Source organism: Sinocyclocheilus anshuiensis, unplaced genomic scaffold (genome assembly GCF_001515605.1).
Source record: "Sinocyclocheilus anshuiensis isolate Anshui unplaced genomic scaffold, SAMN03320099.WGS_v1.1 scaffold634, whole genome shotgun sequence".
Lineage (NCBI taxonomy): Eukaryota > Metazoa > Chordata > Actinopteri > Cypriniformes > Cyprinidae > Sinocyclocheilus > Sinocyclocheilus anshuiensis.
In genome coordinates this window covers 239,005-253,898 of record NW_015542350.1, presented here as the reverse complement: position 1 = coordinate 253,898, position 14,894 = coordinate 239,005, and the positions used below count along the sequence as shown (strand labels likewise).

The 14,894-nt window shown below is 37.5% G+C and overlaps 2 protein-coding genes across 8 annotated transcripts in view; both read right to left on the bottom strand.

The window, feature by feature from the left end:
- Positions 1-3,717, bottom strand: part of LOC107691486 (zinc finger protein ZXDC-like) — a 7,572-nt gene extending 3,855 nt beyond the window's left edge. For both annotated transcript variants that reach the window (XM_016490093.1, XM_016490094.1), the window contains exons 1-5: positions 1,797-3,717; positions 1,546-1,698; positions 1,387-1,465; positions 719-849; positions 215-385 (exon numbers count right to left, since the gene is read on the bottom strand). In XM_016490093.1, coding sequence (XP_016345579.1) covers positions 215-385; positions 719-849; positions 1,387-1,465; positions 1,546-1,698; positions 1,797-3,687 — 2,425 coding nt within the window. In that variant the 5' untranslated portion in view covers positions 3,688-3,717. The remainder of the gene's footprint in view (positions 1-214; positions 386-718; positions 850-1,386; positions 1,466-1,545; positions 1,699-1,796) is intronic.
- A 2,186-nt stretch (positions 3,718-5,903) lies between these two features.
- On the bottom strand, positions 5,904-14,843 carry LOC107691495 (THUMP domain-containing protein 3-like). Of its 6 annotated transcripts, none has more exons than XM_016490102.1 (10): positions 14,764-14,843; positions 13,659-13,839; positions 10,812-10,889; positions 9,970-10,422; positions 9,492-9,622; positions 7,924-7,993; positions 7,716-7,831; positions 7,169-7,273; positions 6,903-7,026; positions 5,904-6,150 (listed from the first exon to the last, which is right to left on the bottom strand). In XM_016490102.1, exons 1-10 carry the CDS (start codon positions 14,823-14,825, stop codon positions 5,962-5,964), a joined length of 1,509 nt encoding a protein of 502 aa, XP_016345588.1. In that variant the 5' UTR covers positions 14,826-14,843; the 3' UTR covers positions 5,904-5,961. The 6 variants fall into 6 exon arrangements, with proteins under 6 accessions (XP_016345588.1, XP_016345590.1, XP_016345589.1 ...); XM_016490104.1 differs by having other exon boundaries at positions 14,726-14,781; XM_016490103.1 differs by lacking the exon at positions 14,764-14,843 and adding an exon at positions 14,572-14,711.
- Between the last annotated feature and the right edge of the window lie 51 nt (positions 14,844-14,894).

Below are 14,894 nucleotides of genomic sequence, written 5' to 3'. Positions count from 1 at the left end.
AGGTGTGTGTGTCACTCACTGCGCTGTATTTGTCTCTCAGGTGTCTGAAGAGACTGAAGTATCTGTAGAAGTGACTCTGTGTGAGTCCATCCAGGACCATCACGTTCACACGGGACACTCGCTCATCACCGACACCGAACCAGCTGAACACACAACACACCGTCACCTGAGGGAGTGTGTGTGTGTGTGTGTGTGTGTGTGTGTGTGTGTGTACCTGGGCTGAGGTTGTGGTGTTTAAGCATGTGTGTCTTGAGACTGCTGCGTGATGAGAAGTGTTTGGTGCAACCGGCAACAGGACAGCGACTCCGCAGACTGACTCCATCCTGCTTGTGCTTCTTAGAATGGATGTAGAGACTACTCCGAGCTGAAAACTTTGCATTGCAACCTGTATATTTACATACAAAACAATTATAAAATTCAATCTGAGATAGAAAAATAGATTGATGATAGTCACCACGAGAACATTACATATAGAAAGTGATAGAAAATCATAAAAAGACGAGCATAAATGACTCAAACACACTGCTAAACTGTCAGAGGTCTATAGCTGTTAAGGCCCTTTTGCACCAAGCCTGAATATTCTGCACAAAAACATGTGACCCTAAGCCCAAATCTTAATGGCTGCCATATATAGAGTTGCTGCAGTTACACAAATCAGACATTCATTCCTAAGCACCAATTCATTAAAAGCAGTCTGTTCTTGTACTTAAATGCCTACCTTCTACAGGGCATTCAAATGGCTTGGTCCCCAGGTGTGTGATACTGTGGCCCTTCAGGTGCTCAGCCCGTGTAAAGGATTTCCCGCAGCCTTCCTCTGGACATGCAAACCGTCTGTCATCATCGTGCTTCCTGTAGATGAAGATCAACGCATAATGAATCACTTTCAGCAGCATGTTGATGACTTTTAAACAATATGTAATCTGAAATTAAAATTAAGTTATATTTTTGGTCTTTTTTGCCTTTATTTTGAGAGAACAATAGAAAGAGACGGGAAGCAATAGGGGAGGAGAAAGGGACAAGGAAAGGACCACAAGATGGGACTTGAACTCGGGTCGCCCCAAGCACTGCTGGCTATATGAACAGAGTGCTGTTCATGTCATTGTCACTTGAAATGACAAAATGTAAAATATTCAGTGCACAATGTTACTGTACCTATATTGTGGTGGGCACCTTGCATTGAAGGGTCTATAAGTTTCAGTATTTTAAAGTGTGATTATTTTTAAGCCTATTTACTATTTATTAATAATGATGAAACTTGTAAAAGCATTTTCATTAAACAATATTATTAATAATAACTACAAAAAACTTGTAGGAATGGAGTAATAGGATACACAGTGAACGTACATGCATGTGTGGGTATAAGAGGGTCAAACCTCTGCTTCTTACCGTTTGTGCCGGAGTAATTTGGACATGCTTGTAAAGGTCCAACCGCAGGAATCAGAATCGCAAACAAACGGTCTTTCACCTGGGAGGAAAAAATGAGAGGGCAATGTTAGAAAACTGAAGTAATATTGCTTTATTCCAAGTATCCGCTCATTTGTTCACCTGTGTGACTACGGAGGTGTATTTTGAGCCGACAGGCCTTGTCATATCGCTTGTCACAGCCAGGATAGGTGCAGGTGAACTGAGCCATTTCTCTAAAGTGGGTTCTGTTGTGGGAGAACAGGGCGCTGAAAGTGATGAAGGTCTTCTCACATCCTGAGGATGCACAGAAACACCACTATCAGGTTGGTATTACTATCTGCAATATTGTCAACTTTGGCTTGGGAATTGGTTAAGATATCAAATTAACTCACCTGGGAACTCACACTTATGTGGTCTCTCTGGTTCAAAGTGTGTTCTTTGATGATTAGTGAGTCTCGTGGCGGTGCGAAACCTCTCACTGCATACTTCACAGATAAATGCATTTTCCTGGTCATGTGCTTTAACATGAGCTTTTAGATTGTAGACTGTGGTGAAGCGGCGACCACAGTTTTCCCACTCACATTTATAAGGCCGCACTTTGTCATGAGACTGCAGGTGGCGTTTCAGTTTGTATGACGTTGTGAAGGACCAATCACAGCCCTCCACTGTGCACTTGAAGGGACGCTGGTCCTCTGCGTGTAGAACCAAGTGGATTTTGAGATTTTGCCGGGTATCAAATGTGCTGGAACAGCCTGGTTGGGGACATCTATACTTTACTACTGAACCTTTCTTCGTCAAACCCGACAAAGTTAATAAGTTTATTGGCTGTTGTTCTTCACAAGTAATTGATTTGCTTTTCGAATTTTGGCAAATACTACCATCATCTTCTACACCACAAACAGTTCCTTCTTCTTGCTTAATTGATGAGCAAGAATCCAGAGTAACACCCATTTCTGATAGCGAACAGTCATCAGCTAGAGTCAACTCTGAATCACTGCCAGCAAATCTGGCTTTTGGCTCATCATGTAGACTCGAGGTAACATTGCTAATTTTCCCAATGGATTTACTTCCCCCATCATAATTGAGCAGCACAAAATCTTCATTGTCTTTCATTCCCAAATGTTCTTTTAAGCTTATCATACCATCCTCCTTGTAAGCATAGCCCTCTGGTGGGGTGGCTAGGGTCAATATTCCATTTTCAATAGTCACAATGATACTCTGATTGTTAATCATGATGGTCCCAGAGAACGTTTCGTGCACATGCATTGGAGTCCCATCAGGACCACAGTCCCCATTACTGCTGGACTCTTGATTTGCGTAATCCATGATATTCATTTCAGCCATTTCAGTTGCAACCCTGTTCTCTGGACCAAATGCAGGGCCATTATTTTTCGTGACACACTGCATCAATTCTTCTGTTGAATGTTCAACTAAATTATTGCAGAACATTTCTACAGTTGAGACCTTTGGCGTTTGACTGCTCCCAGCATAGTCGTATGATAATATTGGATCTCTATTCTCTGCCACAAGACAGATCTCATGTCTAACATTTTGGTCTGTTGTCTCAAATCTGGAATTTAAATTACTGTGGCTTGACAAATGTCCCGATTTGGATGTTCTGTTGAAGCTTTCATCTGAATCTACTGGGGAACTGAGAATCTTTGACTTGGGTGTTGACGATCCATTCTCTTCAGCTCTGTATTGAAAGCTCGTTTGTTGTTCCTTACTGTCATCTTCTTTGTGCACTATGTTAAAAACCACGTATAGTTCATCTGGGCTCTTGTTCGAAGAGGTGGAGGTGTTGCAGAGAATCCTCTCTGTCGTGTGTCTTTGTTCACAGCACTCGGTGTCCAGAAGGGGAAGCGCCATTTGCAGATGGTTGTCATGTTCATCTGCCCTCTCAAACTCGGAAGGCAGCAAGTCTAATTCATTAAACACCTTTTGTTTGTACGCATTCACGTCACCGAGTTCTGCATCTGCGGACTGAATATCATATTTGTTATCATGGTTGTTTTGAAGAGGCAGAGCGCAGCCGCTGCCATTTTCCGCAACTCGAAGCGGCGAGGATCTGGCCCAGTTGTTGTTGGCGTCACTTTCTAAGCCCAGCGATCCCGAAAGACCCGAGATCGCATTTTCAGTCAGACGTGTTCTCGCATGAATCCCAGAAGCTGTGGTCTGCTGAGAGAATGTCGTGTGGAGCGGAACGCCATGTTGGTACTGAGTGTTTTTGGTGTCAGTAAGCCCCTGGATTTCCATCTTGGTGTCCCTGTAGCAGCAGCTCATGAAAGCTCCGCCCTTCACATATGAATGCCCGATCCTGATAGGCCGGTATAAGGCTTACGTCATACCAAACACATTTTTCAACAGTGGAACGTTATATTGTACTGTCAGAAATATGAGACTAAAAGAAGGATTCTAATGCAAAATTTAGAAGAAAAAAAAAAATGCAATTTACACCGAGATATATTTTAATTCATGGAGTGAATGCTATAGTTTTATTTTTCAGTTCCTTAAAATAACTAATTTGTGGGAGAGAATTAAAAAAAAAAGGAGGGGGCGGGAAGGAAGTCACTTTTTGATCCACACTCCATACCAGTTGGTGGCTGGAAATACACCATTTTGTTGTTTGTCAACCGCCAATAAAATTTCAAGAAGAAGAAGAAACACATTTTTCAAGATCCTCAATTCGATTAAATTCAGAAAAATAAGAAAAAAAGGGAAAACAAATATAAATTGAACTCACTCTCCTTGAAGATGAACAGTTTTTGGTTCCATTTATTTAATTAAAAGGAGCTAACAATTCAGTTATTTCGCTGAGTGCACTGAAAATAAACTTTATCCATTGGGATAAAATTATCTAATTGGCATTAACTGAAAACAGCATTGAGTGTTAGTTTATGTATTTTGAGCAAGATGAAAAAAGGGGACATGTTAGTGTTTGATGTTCTATTGAGTTTTAGAATTTAGAAGAGTTTCTGTTGAGGATTTAAATGGAGCTTGGCTTGGACTGGTGTAGGTGAAGAACCCTGCTGGAAAACCCTAGCTTAAACTGGGTTGCTGGTTTTAGCTGGCTTAATCTGGTCTTCTAGCCTGACCAGGCTGGAAAACCAACTGAGACAAGCAAACCAGCTTAGACTGGTTTAAGTAGTTGTTTTCCTTTACTCCAAAACCAGTGGTTGCAAATGACAGTGAAGTGATCATTGCACCATATGTTACATAATGTATAGTAATTAAAGCAAGCATACTTAACATGCTAATGTGCATTACTGCTAGCCAGTTTACTGCAAGACATTCATTTAAGATACTTTTACATATAATCTCTCTCTTGGTTAGGCTAACTCAGTTAGGTGCATTAGGTTTCTGCTACACAAATCTTTGTCATTCTTGCCACAGAAATAACACGAAATCCTGCACGCATGCAGAACAGTGGAAAGCTAGATGAAGAGCTTTTTCTCAGCAAAGAGAAAAAGCAAGGCTTGAATGTAATCATAGTTTTAAAACTGATTATGATATAAATTATACCTTAATGTTTTACATGCGTTATGTACATTACATATGGGGATCATTTCTCACAGCTACATTTGATTGTGACAGTGCAGTCTTTTAGTGAAACATTCTCTAAAGAGAAAACACATCAAATAGGCCTATGCAGAACAATGCATAATTATTTAGTAAAGCAGGTGCTAAAACAACCCAGATAATGTGCGCAACATTTTCTTCAAGAAAAAACTGACACCCACTAGATGTGGCATTTATGATGCTTCACAAGTCATTTACTAAATGAAATAACATTCAAATGCATCCTTGCCCTGGCCAACCACACTTAGTTTGATAAAGGTATATTTCACTTGAACAATTAATCAAGTGCATTTGAATTGGTGTAAGTGTTTCCCAGTGATATCCTTTTGTCATTTGATGTTTTTCAAAGGATGGGAATAAATGGTCTTGATCTGAAAAAGCTTTCACATTATCATTAATAAAATGTCTTTATGGTTCTATTGCTTAGACTTATTATTACTTATTTCACTTACCATTGACTATCTGTTTAAATCACACCACCGTGCACATTCCTACTAAAACCAATTATGCTAAAATAGAAATGTATTATGTAAAACATCACTTTGGCATTTAAAGCAATAAAGACAAATATGGCAGGTCCAATGCAGAGGGAACAAATGATTTGCAGTTTCACTTAGTAATTGTCTTTTCACAAAGAAATAAATCACACCTCAAACAAAACGTTAACATTTGAACATTTTATTTTCTTGGAATAAGGATAGGCCAAGATTATGACTTAAAAAATCCAAAAAAATAAAAAATAAAAAAAGACAGAAAAGACTAATTCTGGCATTTTAACTTCAGGAAAAAAAGGAGGAACACAAAGACATTTGCTAATTTGTCTGTCAGGCTTCTCATTGACTAGCGTCCTTTCTATTCTCTGTTCTATTCCAAAAAAATAAAAAATAAAAAAAGACAGAAAAGACTAATTCTGGCATTTTAACTTCAGGAAAAAAAGGAGGATCACAAAGACATTTGCTAATTTGTCTGTCAGGCTTCTCATTGACTAGCGTCCTTTCTATTCTCCTTTTGTGATCCTGTTGCTGTATGAGGCTCCATTACATCTTCAGAAGTGGTGCCAAAAACTACTGCCGTTCTTTTGAGAACAAAAACACCAGCATGCAGTCCCCCCACATTCACCCAAACAGTGTGCGATTTCCGCCACAGCCCCTCCATCTGCGACAATGCCTGCAAAAGATGGTTAAAGTATTAAAGGAACACTCCACTATTTTTGAAAATAGGCTAATTTTCCAACTCCCCTAGAGTTAAACAGTTGAGTTTTACCGTTTTCGAATCCATTCAGCCGATCTCCGGGTCTGGCGGTAGCACTTTTAGCTGTAGCTTAGCATAGATCATTGAATCTGATTAGACCGTTAGCATCTCGCTCAAAAATGACCAAAGAGTTTCGATATTTTTCCTATTTAAAACTTGACTCTTCTGTAGTTACATCGTGTACTAAGACTGACGGAAAATGAAAAGTTGAGATTTTCTAGGTCTTAGTACACGATGTAACTACAGAAGAGTCATATTTTAAATAGGAAAAATATCGAAACTCTTTGGTCATTTTTGAGCGAGATGCTAACGGTCTAATCAGATTCAATGATCTATGCTAAGCTACAGCTAAAAGTGCTACGCCAGACCCGGAGATCGGCTGAATGGATTCGAAAACGGTAAAACTCAACTGTTTAACTCTAGGGGAGTTGGAAAATTAGCCTATTTTCAAAAATAGTGGAGTGTTCCTTTAAGTAGGACATTATGAGGAGAAATGGACTTTCTGCATTAAACACAACAAGGATTACATGAGATTCAAAATACGCTTAAACTTTAAAAAAAAAGATCCAGTCCCATGAAAACTATTTAATAATCATTGTATTTTCATTCCAAAATGCTTTTAATAAACCACATCATGAACTATGATTAAGAACTCATAGTAGCCATACCTTCAAGAAACATTTTTTATCTTGGGTCAACAGTACAGCTTTTGCTGTACCAGGTTTACAAACTCGAGCCATTTCTCGAAGACATAAAGGGTATAATTCCCAGTTCTTCTTCTTGGATCCCATTCTTTAACATACACACACACACACACACCACAAATAATTTAAAATACAATGAATAATTAATATAACGATAATGTAATAGGATTAATTGCAATAATAAACTGGAATAGTTCTAAAATTGTATATCTCCAGATGTCTGTCAGTACCTTTTTCCAAAAGGCATGTCAGTAATGATGATATCCACTGAACTGCTTCTCATGGGTAGATTGCACAAGTCCCACTGAACTACGTCTAAGGGCAAGCCTGAAGAGCTACAAATACAACATGAAACACTGAGAACATTTGAACAGGGAGCAAAAAATAAATACAAAATGGTATATTGTGTATATATCTGTGCATTGTTAATATCTGGCAATGTTTTTTTCCCCCCTTGTAGTACATTTTAATGAAAAAATAGGAAATAAAAAATGTTGACAACTAACTGAAATATAAGTTACTTCATTCAAAAGTTTAGGTTGAAGTAATAAAATTACTAAAACAAAAAATAAATAAAATAAAAAAAACACTAAAGAAATATATATATATATACATTTATAAAAATGACAAAAGCACATAAAATGAACATGCAAAATTTTTAAAAAGAAACCTGAATATCTAAAAATAATTGAATTCAAAATATAAATATTAATATAGTATATAAATAGTGCTAAGTAATAGTAAAAGATTGACAGGACACAATCAAAGCTTCCTTACCTTCCTCTATCATGTGTTCTCTTTAGAATGTGCTTGATATTATTGACTGATCGGCTGACTGCTGTGCCATTGTTGTCTCCAGCTAAAAAGAATGAATTCTGCCATTCCATAACTCCCTGTAAAAAAAAAAAAAAAAAGGTTAACAATTCACCTCTTAGGACAGAAATATACAGACTGAAAATTTAGCAGTTCAATTAATTTCACAAACCTCTAAAGGTATTGCTCCAGTTCCACACATGGGATCTACAATCACATCTGACACTTGTGGCTTGCAAAGTCTGAAATATGATAAAAAAACAATCAATACGGTCATAGACATAATTGTTTGTTAGTTTTCTTTCTTGCATTTCCTTCAATCTATAAACATTACAGGTACACATGTATGAAAAATATACAAATATCACTACAATAGTCTACATTTTGAGAGTGGTTTGCACATTCAGTTCAGTATGTGAATGACTCTCGTTCATCTAGGAGAAGAATCTGTTTTGTCAACATTTGTGGTGATTACAGCCATGGTGCTTCTCTTAATAGCTTTATATATATGCAAACTGTACTATGTCCTATGTCCTAATAGTATTCCAGTCTTCAGTGTCACACGATCATTCAGAAATCATTCTAATATGCTGATTTGCTGCTCAAGAAACATTTCTTATTATCCAAGGTGATTGGATCCATAGTTGTGCTTCTTAATATTTTTGTGGAAACTTTGAAACCATTCAAAAGTTTGGGGATTTAATCACTAAAAACGTTTTTGAACAATGTTGCATTAAACTGATCAAAAGTGACAGTAAAGATATTTAAAATGTTATAAAAGATTCATATTTTAAATAAATGTTATACTTTTCAACTTTCTATTCATCAAAGAAACCTAAAAAATGAATTAAGGCTGGAATACACTACACGACTTTTAAAATCTGAACATATTTTTTAAAAACTGGGCATCATACACTTACCAACTTTGTAATAGTCACCGAGGAAAAACTGGCCATCATACACTAAACGAGTGAGGATCACACACTACCAGATTTTAAAGTTGTTCCGATCACAATGAACTCAAGCATAAACGTGCACCTTGTTGCTAGGCGACGTGTGACAATTGAAAACATTGTGTGTTCTAAAATCGGCTGAAAATATCAAACATGTTTGATATCCTCCAACTGGATGGAATCAGTCAGAAGCTAAAAAAAAAACTCGAAGTCTGTGACCATCATACACAACGCGATTTTCTAAGAAATCTGTCAACTCAAATCTGCAGACTGGCTCAGACTTTCGGCAACTAGCGTCGACTTATTCAAACTGTAAATCAAGGGGAAATCGGGGCAAAAATCATGTAGTATATATTCCAGCCTTTAGAATGATTTCTAAAGGATCATGTGACACTGAGGTCTGGTGTGATAGCTGCTGAATTTTTTTTAATCTTTTAAAATGTAGTATTTCACAATATTACCGTTTTACTCTATATATGATCAAATAAATGCAGCCATGGTGAGCACAAGAGACTTCTTTCAAAAACTAACTTTTGACCGCTAGTGTACTTTCAGAATAATATTATTTTTGTATTATATTTTAATATTCGCTATATTAATAATAATATCATTGTATAAACTTTAAAGAATTAATACAACAGAGCAGCCCCTGCAATAATGACACTTCCAAACAATAGGAGTGGTATCATTGAACTTTATCTGGTATAGTACCATGAGGTAAAATTATGACATTGTGACAACCCTATTGTAATGATTGCAAGCAATGCTTCACATGAATGTTGCTCACCTAAGCATGCCATAAGCCAGTGTAGAACGCAGAGTGGTGGGGCCAAAGTGAGAGATGTTTCTCCTATGTAGACTCTCCACTGTGAGAGCAAGACCAACAACAACTTCATTATTGTGGATATTTAACAGAACCTAGTAAATAAGAGAAACACATTTGTTACAAACGCTTTCTATGTTTTGAGCATTACACAACCACTTTCTTTGTTTTACTGAACCTTTATTATTACTTTACACAACACTACACTGGATTGCAGTGTAGCTAATCGCTTTAAGCTTGTTGATATCATCCATAGCAACAAAGTCAACCCCACCCTTTCTCTTATCTTACGTTTTCTTCCCATTCCTTAGTAAAAGTTGGTCTTAGCAGCTTTGTGAAAAGGTTTCAAGATGAAACTTTTACCTAAGAACATTTATTGCCTTTTAATAGAACTCTTAGTGACAAGATCAAATGTTTTGTGAATACAGCCCCTAAACTTTACCTCAACATCAAATTTAGTCATATCTGCTTTCCACTGAAAGAATTCTTGCACAGCTCCTCCAAAGTCTCGTGCAGCATCATTTGAGGTGAAGCAGTGTTTGTCTCCAGCTCTGTTGCATGTTACTCGAAACTTAAGAGGTGTCACCCCTGACTCCTGATCCTGGATTTCAGAGTGTTTTTCTTCCTCAGAGTCATCTTCCGGCTGAGAAGAAACATCTCTTTGGTTCTCCTTCACTTCTAGAGACTCAAGATCTACCCAGAGCTCTTCTGGATCTGATGGGACAGTATCAGTAGATTTGGTGCTAAAATTGCCGCACTGATCTGACTTTGTGGGGTTAGTTCTTTTCTGACGGCCTTTCCTCTTTTTTATAGAATTGTTCAACTTCCAGACTTCTAACGCATTGGTCCAAGGCAGCTTGGTGGCCAGCTCTTGCCAATCCAATTGCACTTCCTCCTGTTAAATAAGCATTAAACAATACATGATTGCCAGTGCTAAAATTATATATTAGGTAACTATTTTTTCCAAGTCTCCACTGAACAATTATTATAGTAAATCTGATATATATTGAATATAATATAGAATCTGTTGGAGTTTGACTGGAAAGCATGTCATTGAGAAATATGTATAGTTTTTTTTACCCCGAACGAGTTATCTAGAGGCCTCTTGGGAACGAAATTGATGTGTTCCATGTGTTTGACATCAATTTACGCGAGTTTGGCACCTTAAAGCATTTTCAGGCATTGTTTTATGAATTAAACTACCCATTTAAAAAAAAAAAAACATCAAAACAAAAGCACATGCATCAGTACAACTGACAATAATTACTACACTATTGCACATACCTTTGTGGTTTTGAATTGGTAGTCGTCATAATCTTTTACTACAACAAACAGATTGTCTAGAGACTTCAGCTGATGTACCTTTGGATATAAACGAATAAATATGAAAATCACATGACAATTTGAAGGCAAACAGACAGTGCTGCTTCATTCACCCATGTTGTTTCAAACCAATAATGACTTCTTCACAAAACACAAGAGTGCATTGTCTAATAAAACCATACTGTAAGTTTCAGAACTCAAAACTTCCTGCCTAGTGCAAAATTAACTACTAAAAATAAGCTGGGGAGAGGGAAAAAAACAAAAATAAAAAAACTAAACTAAGATACTGATATACAGAGGAGATCAAAATTAGAGAACGATATACAAATACTTGATTTTCTTCTGAAATATTGTTAATCTTCATCGCTCAAGATTTGATGGAATATTAGATGTAGGTATACCACTGATCCACTAACATGTTTGACAAAATAACCAAGGCATTTCAATAAAAACCTTTATTTTGTGGAAAACAGTGATCAAAATGACAGAACTGTAACCACTGTAGCATGAAAGATTACAACTAAAATTTTGGAGGGCTGTAGCTGTCAGAAATTAGTAGGAAGTGTAGAGTCCCTTGTTTTGAGTTACTTTGGCACATCTGCGTCCGCAGGACATCACTAGTTTCTCACACTGCACTTGTGTAATCTTTGTCCACTCTTCTTCCACTCTCTTCCATTGTTCGGTAACTGTAGTGGGTTTCTTAGCCATAACTTTGTTGCCAAGGATTTTCAATCAGGTTTAGATCAAGACTCGCTGGCCATTTCATTATTTCAAAGTTTTTGGCTTCAAGGAACTGCTTTACCTGTTTTGTAGTGTGACGGGGAGCATTGTCTTGCATGAAAATTGCAGGCTGCTTGGGAGATGCTTGCAGGGAAAGAACTGCATGCTGCTGAAGGAGGTTCTGGGATATTTTAGGCAATATAGAAATCCTGGCCAGGACGCGTCCTGGGAAAATGGCACGTATGGTCACCCTAGGTAAACATTTGCATTCACCTGCCATGTAGCTGTTTAAGAAGCCCAACTCCTGCTGCAGAAAACATTCCCCAAAGCACAACACTTCCTCCTCCACTCCTACAACTTCTTTACGCACTGGAGCTTCAGTCTTTCCTCAGTTTGATGCCAAACAAAATGTTTCCCCATCAGACCCAAAGTGAACTTTTTACCAGTTCTCCTTTCAACACAGCATGCTCCTAAGCAAAGGTGATCTTAGCCTTTTGATTATGGCTGCTAATGAGAGGCTTGGTCACTGCAGAGTGTGCTTTCAGTCCGACTTCTCTTAAAAATGCAGAGACAGATCCATACCCTGTTCATCGCTGAACATCATCTTGTCGTCTTGTGTGGATGACCAGCCTTTTTGGGGTACTTGAATGAATTAGCGTCATTGTAAAGCTGCAATATTTGAGAAATCACATATTTGTAACAACCAACTTCTCGTGCAATGGCTGAAAGGGTCATCCCTTTGGCCTTCATCTGAACAACCTCCTGCCGCAGGGTTTCAATCACCTTAGAGTTGCCCATCATCTTGCAATCACAGTGAAAATTGGAGGAATGCTGCCAGTTAAATAGGGTTTGTCATATAATTAAGGAAATTAGCACCAGGTGCCAGATTAACACCAATAACTTGGAGGTATCTGTAAAAAAAGTGTTCTTTAATTTTGATCAGTTCTTTTTCAAATATTTCATTTACGTTTTTTATATGGTGCTTCAGAATACAATTAATTTATGAAATATGCTTAAAAAAACTGCCCTTCTACTCATGTTAGGATAACTTCAAATAGGACTAAGCAGGGACCTTGAAATTTAAGAAATTGTAGGTTGTGCTCTAATTTTGATCTCCACTGTATAGATAAGATACAAAGTTGTCCCTTTAAGGTGACAAGCTACTGCACTCCAAAAGGTTCAATTTTTGCACATTTTTTCGAACAACATATGTAAATGTGAGCAAGACTGATGCCTTTCACATGGCTCATGTGTTTTTAGGGTGCCTTACCATGAGCACAATTGTAAGTCAAGTTAAAAGATCAAACCATGTCTCGTGCAGTTTGTTCCATTCTATTGGAGGAACATGTCAGCCTATAGAGTTTTTAATCATTTGATACACTTCACAGGCATTTTCAAACATCAATACAGCATTATTTATTTGTGGGGTTTTTTTTTTTTTTTTTTGCAAAGACTTGATGTTTATGACCTTAAGATGCTTTAGTGCAACTGCCGGGTTCCGGACACACAAATCCTATTTATTTTCTCCACAGTGGAATTGCTTTTTACTGTAAAGACAGATCTTCCATGAGCTCCAATGTTATCACTGACTTTAACTTGCATAGAATGAGAGCTCTGCTTCTTTTTGTTTTGTTTTTTGATATTTTTTTAAAAATTGTATCACTTTGCTTTTAAAGTTTAATGGGATTGTAGTTCCTTCAATAAAGACGTTAAGTACATAGTCTTGAACCTTTCTGTTTTTGTGAGCTTTTATTTATTTGCTTCCAATAAATGTTTGTAAGGTTGTGATTCACCTCGTAGCTGGTTGGATTGTTAATGACTCATAACTCTTTAAAGATAAGAAAATGCATTTATTAAAAACACATTAAATGGGTTTAATTGAAAGATTTCTGTCCGTGCCTGCTGGAAAATGCAGCGTCGTGTTATTCACTACCAAAAAGCGCCACAGCACACATAGTGGCACGTTACTGAAAACCATATGCCATGCCACTAATGTTAATAGCCTATGCAAAGACACTTGCTGATTTCAGAGCCTCATTGTCGTTACAAAATGCCAGATGTTGTGAAACAAACAAGAGGACGACTGACCTTAAAAAGCTTATCTGTTGTTATATCCAAATAAATTCTCCCTCTGTTTTTGCTGACTCTAGCAGTGGCCTCGAGCTTCTCTTGGACCTCCTCCGCTGCAGTGTGTTCGAATCCCGTCGGAACAGTCGCTCCGATTGTGACAGCCTCATCAAGCTCCTGCATTATATGAGCCCCAGATACACTGCAATAGAGGAAATGAATGCAAATACAACCGACACTGGTCGTTTTTTCCCCCTGATAATATGATTTAAGCCTAAAGTACTTTAGACATCGACTAGCATCGAGCTTGTTCTCGGTTTGCCTGCTAGTAAGCTATGCGAGCATTTGAAGGCCGAAGCATTAATAACTCAGTAGTTCGTTCAGCTGAATGGACTTAACATAGATCTCTGCAGTAAAAGTACACCATCAATATAGCTAAACCCCGGAATAAAATTAACAAGAGAAGTTACCTCTTCTTTCTTCTTCTTGATTCGTTAAACAGCGGATCGCAAACTAACAGTGCGTTACCGCCACCTACTGTTAACATGAACCAAAGATCACTACCTTTTCCCCGAGATCTACTAGGGCTCAGACATTTGAAGTTTTTTTTTTCTGATACAATTCAAATGATAAATCATATTTAATCAATGTGGTTGCATAAACTGTAAAAAAAAAAAAAAAAAAAAAAAATCAATATGAATTCAGCACAATACTGTCAAAATTACAAATAGTTACAAATGACCACTTTAAAGTTTAATCAAACACTTTTAACCCTACATCTCAAATGAATGATGCAAATGATCAAGTGCAAATTACATGCTACATCAGGCGAGTCACTCAATATTTATAGGAGGATCTTATCAGCTGCATAGTTGAAGGGATTTTGGATGCATTTTACAACATGATTTCCTAAGCTTTGCCTCTCATGGAATACCTGCTACCATAATAAAAATGTGTTCCTCTTCATTCAGATGGTCAGTGGTACATAAAACTAATTCAAAAGGCGGGAAAAATAAAAAAAATAAATAAATCAGCTCCATGGTAGGTTCCAAGAGTATGGGTTCTCAATCCTGTTCCTGGAGCTCTACCTTCTTGCAGAGTTCAATTCCAAACACGCTCAACACACCTGTCTGTAAATATCTTCTTCTGGCTTTTTATGGCGCTTGGCAAACAAACAAAAAGGTGCATTCCCGCCACCTACTGAGCTGGAGTGTGGCTCATTGATGGAACAGGAAGAAAGACTAAGCTGAGAAAAAA

Excerpts from the sequence above, each read along its gene's own strand:
- LOC107691495 (XM_016490101.1), bottom strand. The coding sequence starts at position 14,184 with ATGTTAACAGTAGGTGGCGGTAACGCACTGTTAGTTTGCGATCCGCTG. Across the intron at positions 7,274-7,715 it reads AGAACACATGATAGAGGAAG|CTCTTCAGGCTTGCCCTTAG; the intron begins GTAAGGAAGCTT and ends TTGTATTTGTAG. Across the intron at positions 6,151-6,902 it reads ATAAAAAATGTTTCTTGAAG|GCATTGTCGCAGATGGAGGG; the intron begins GTATGGCTACTA and ends CATCTTTTGCAG.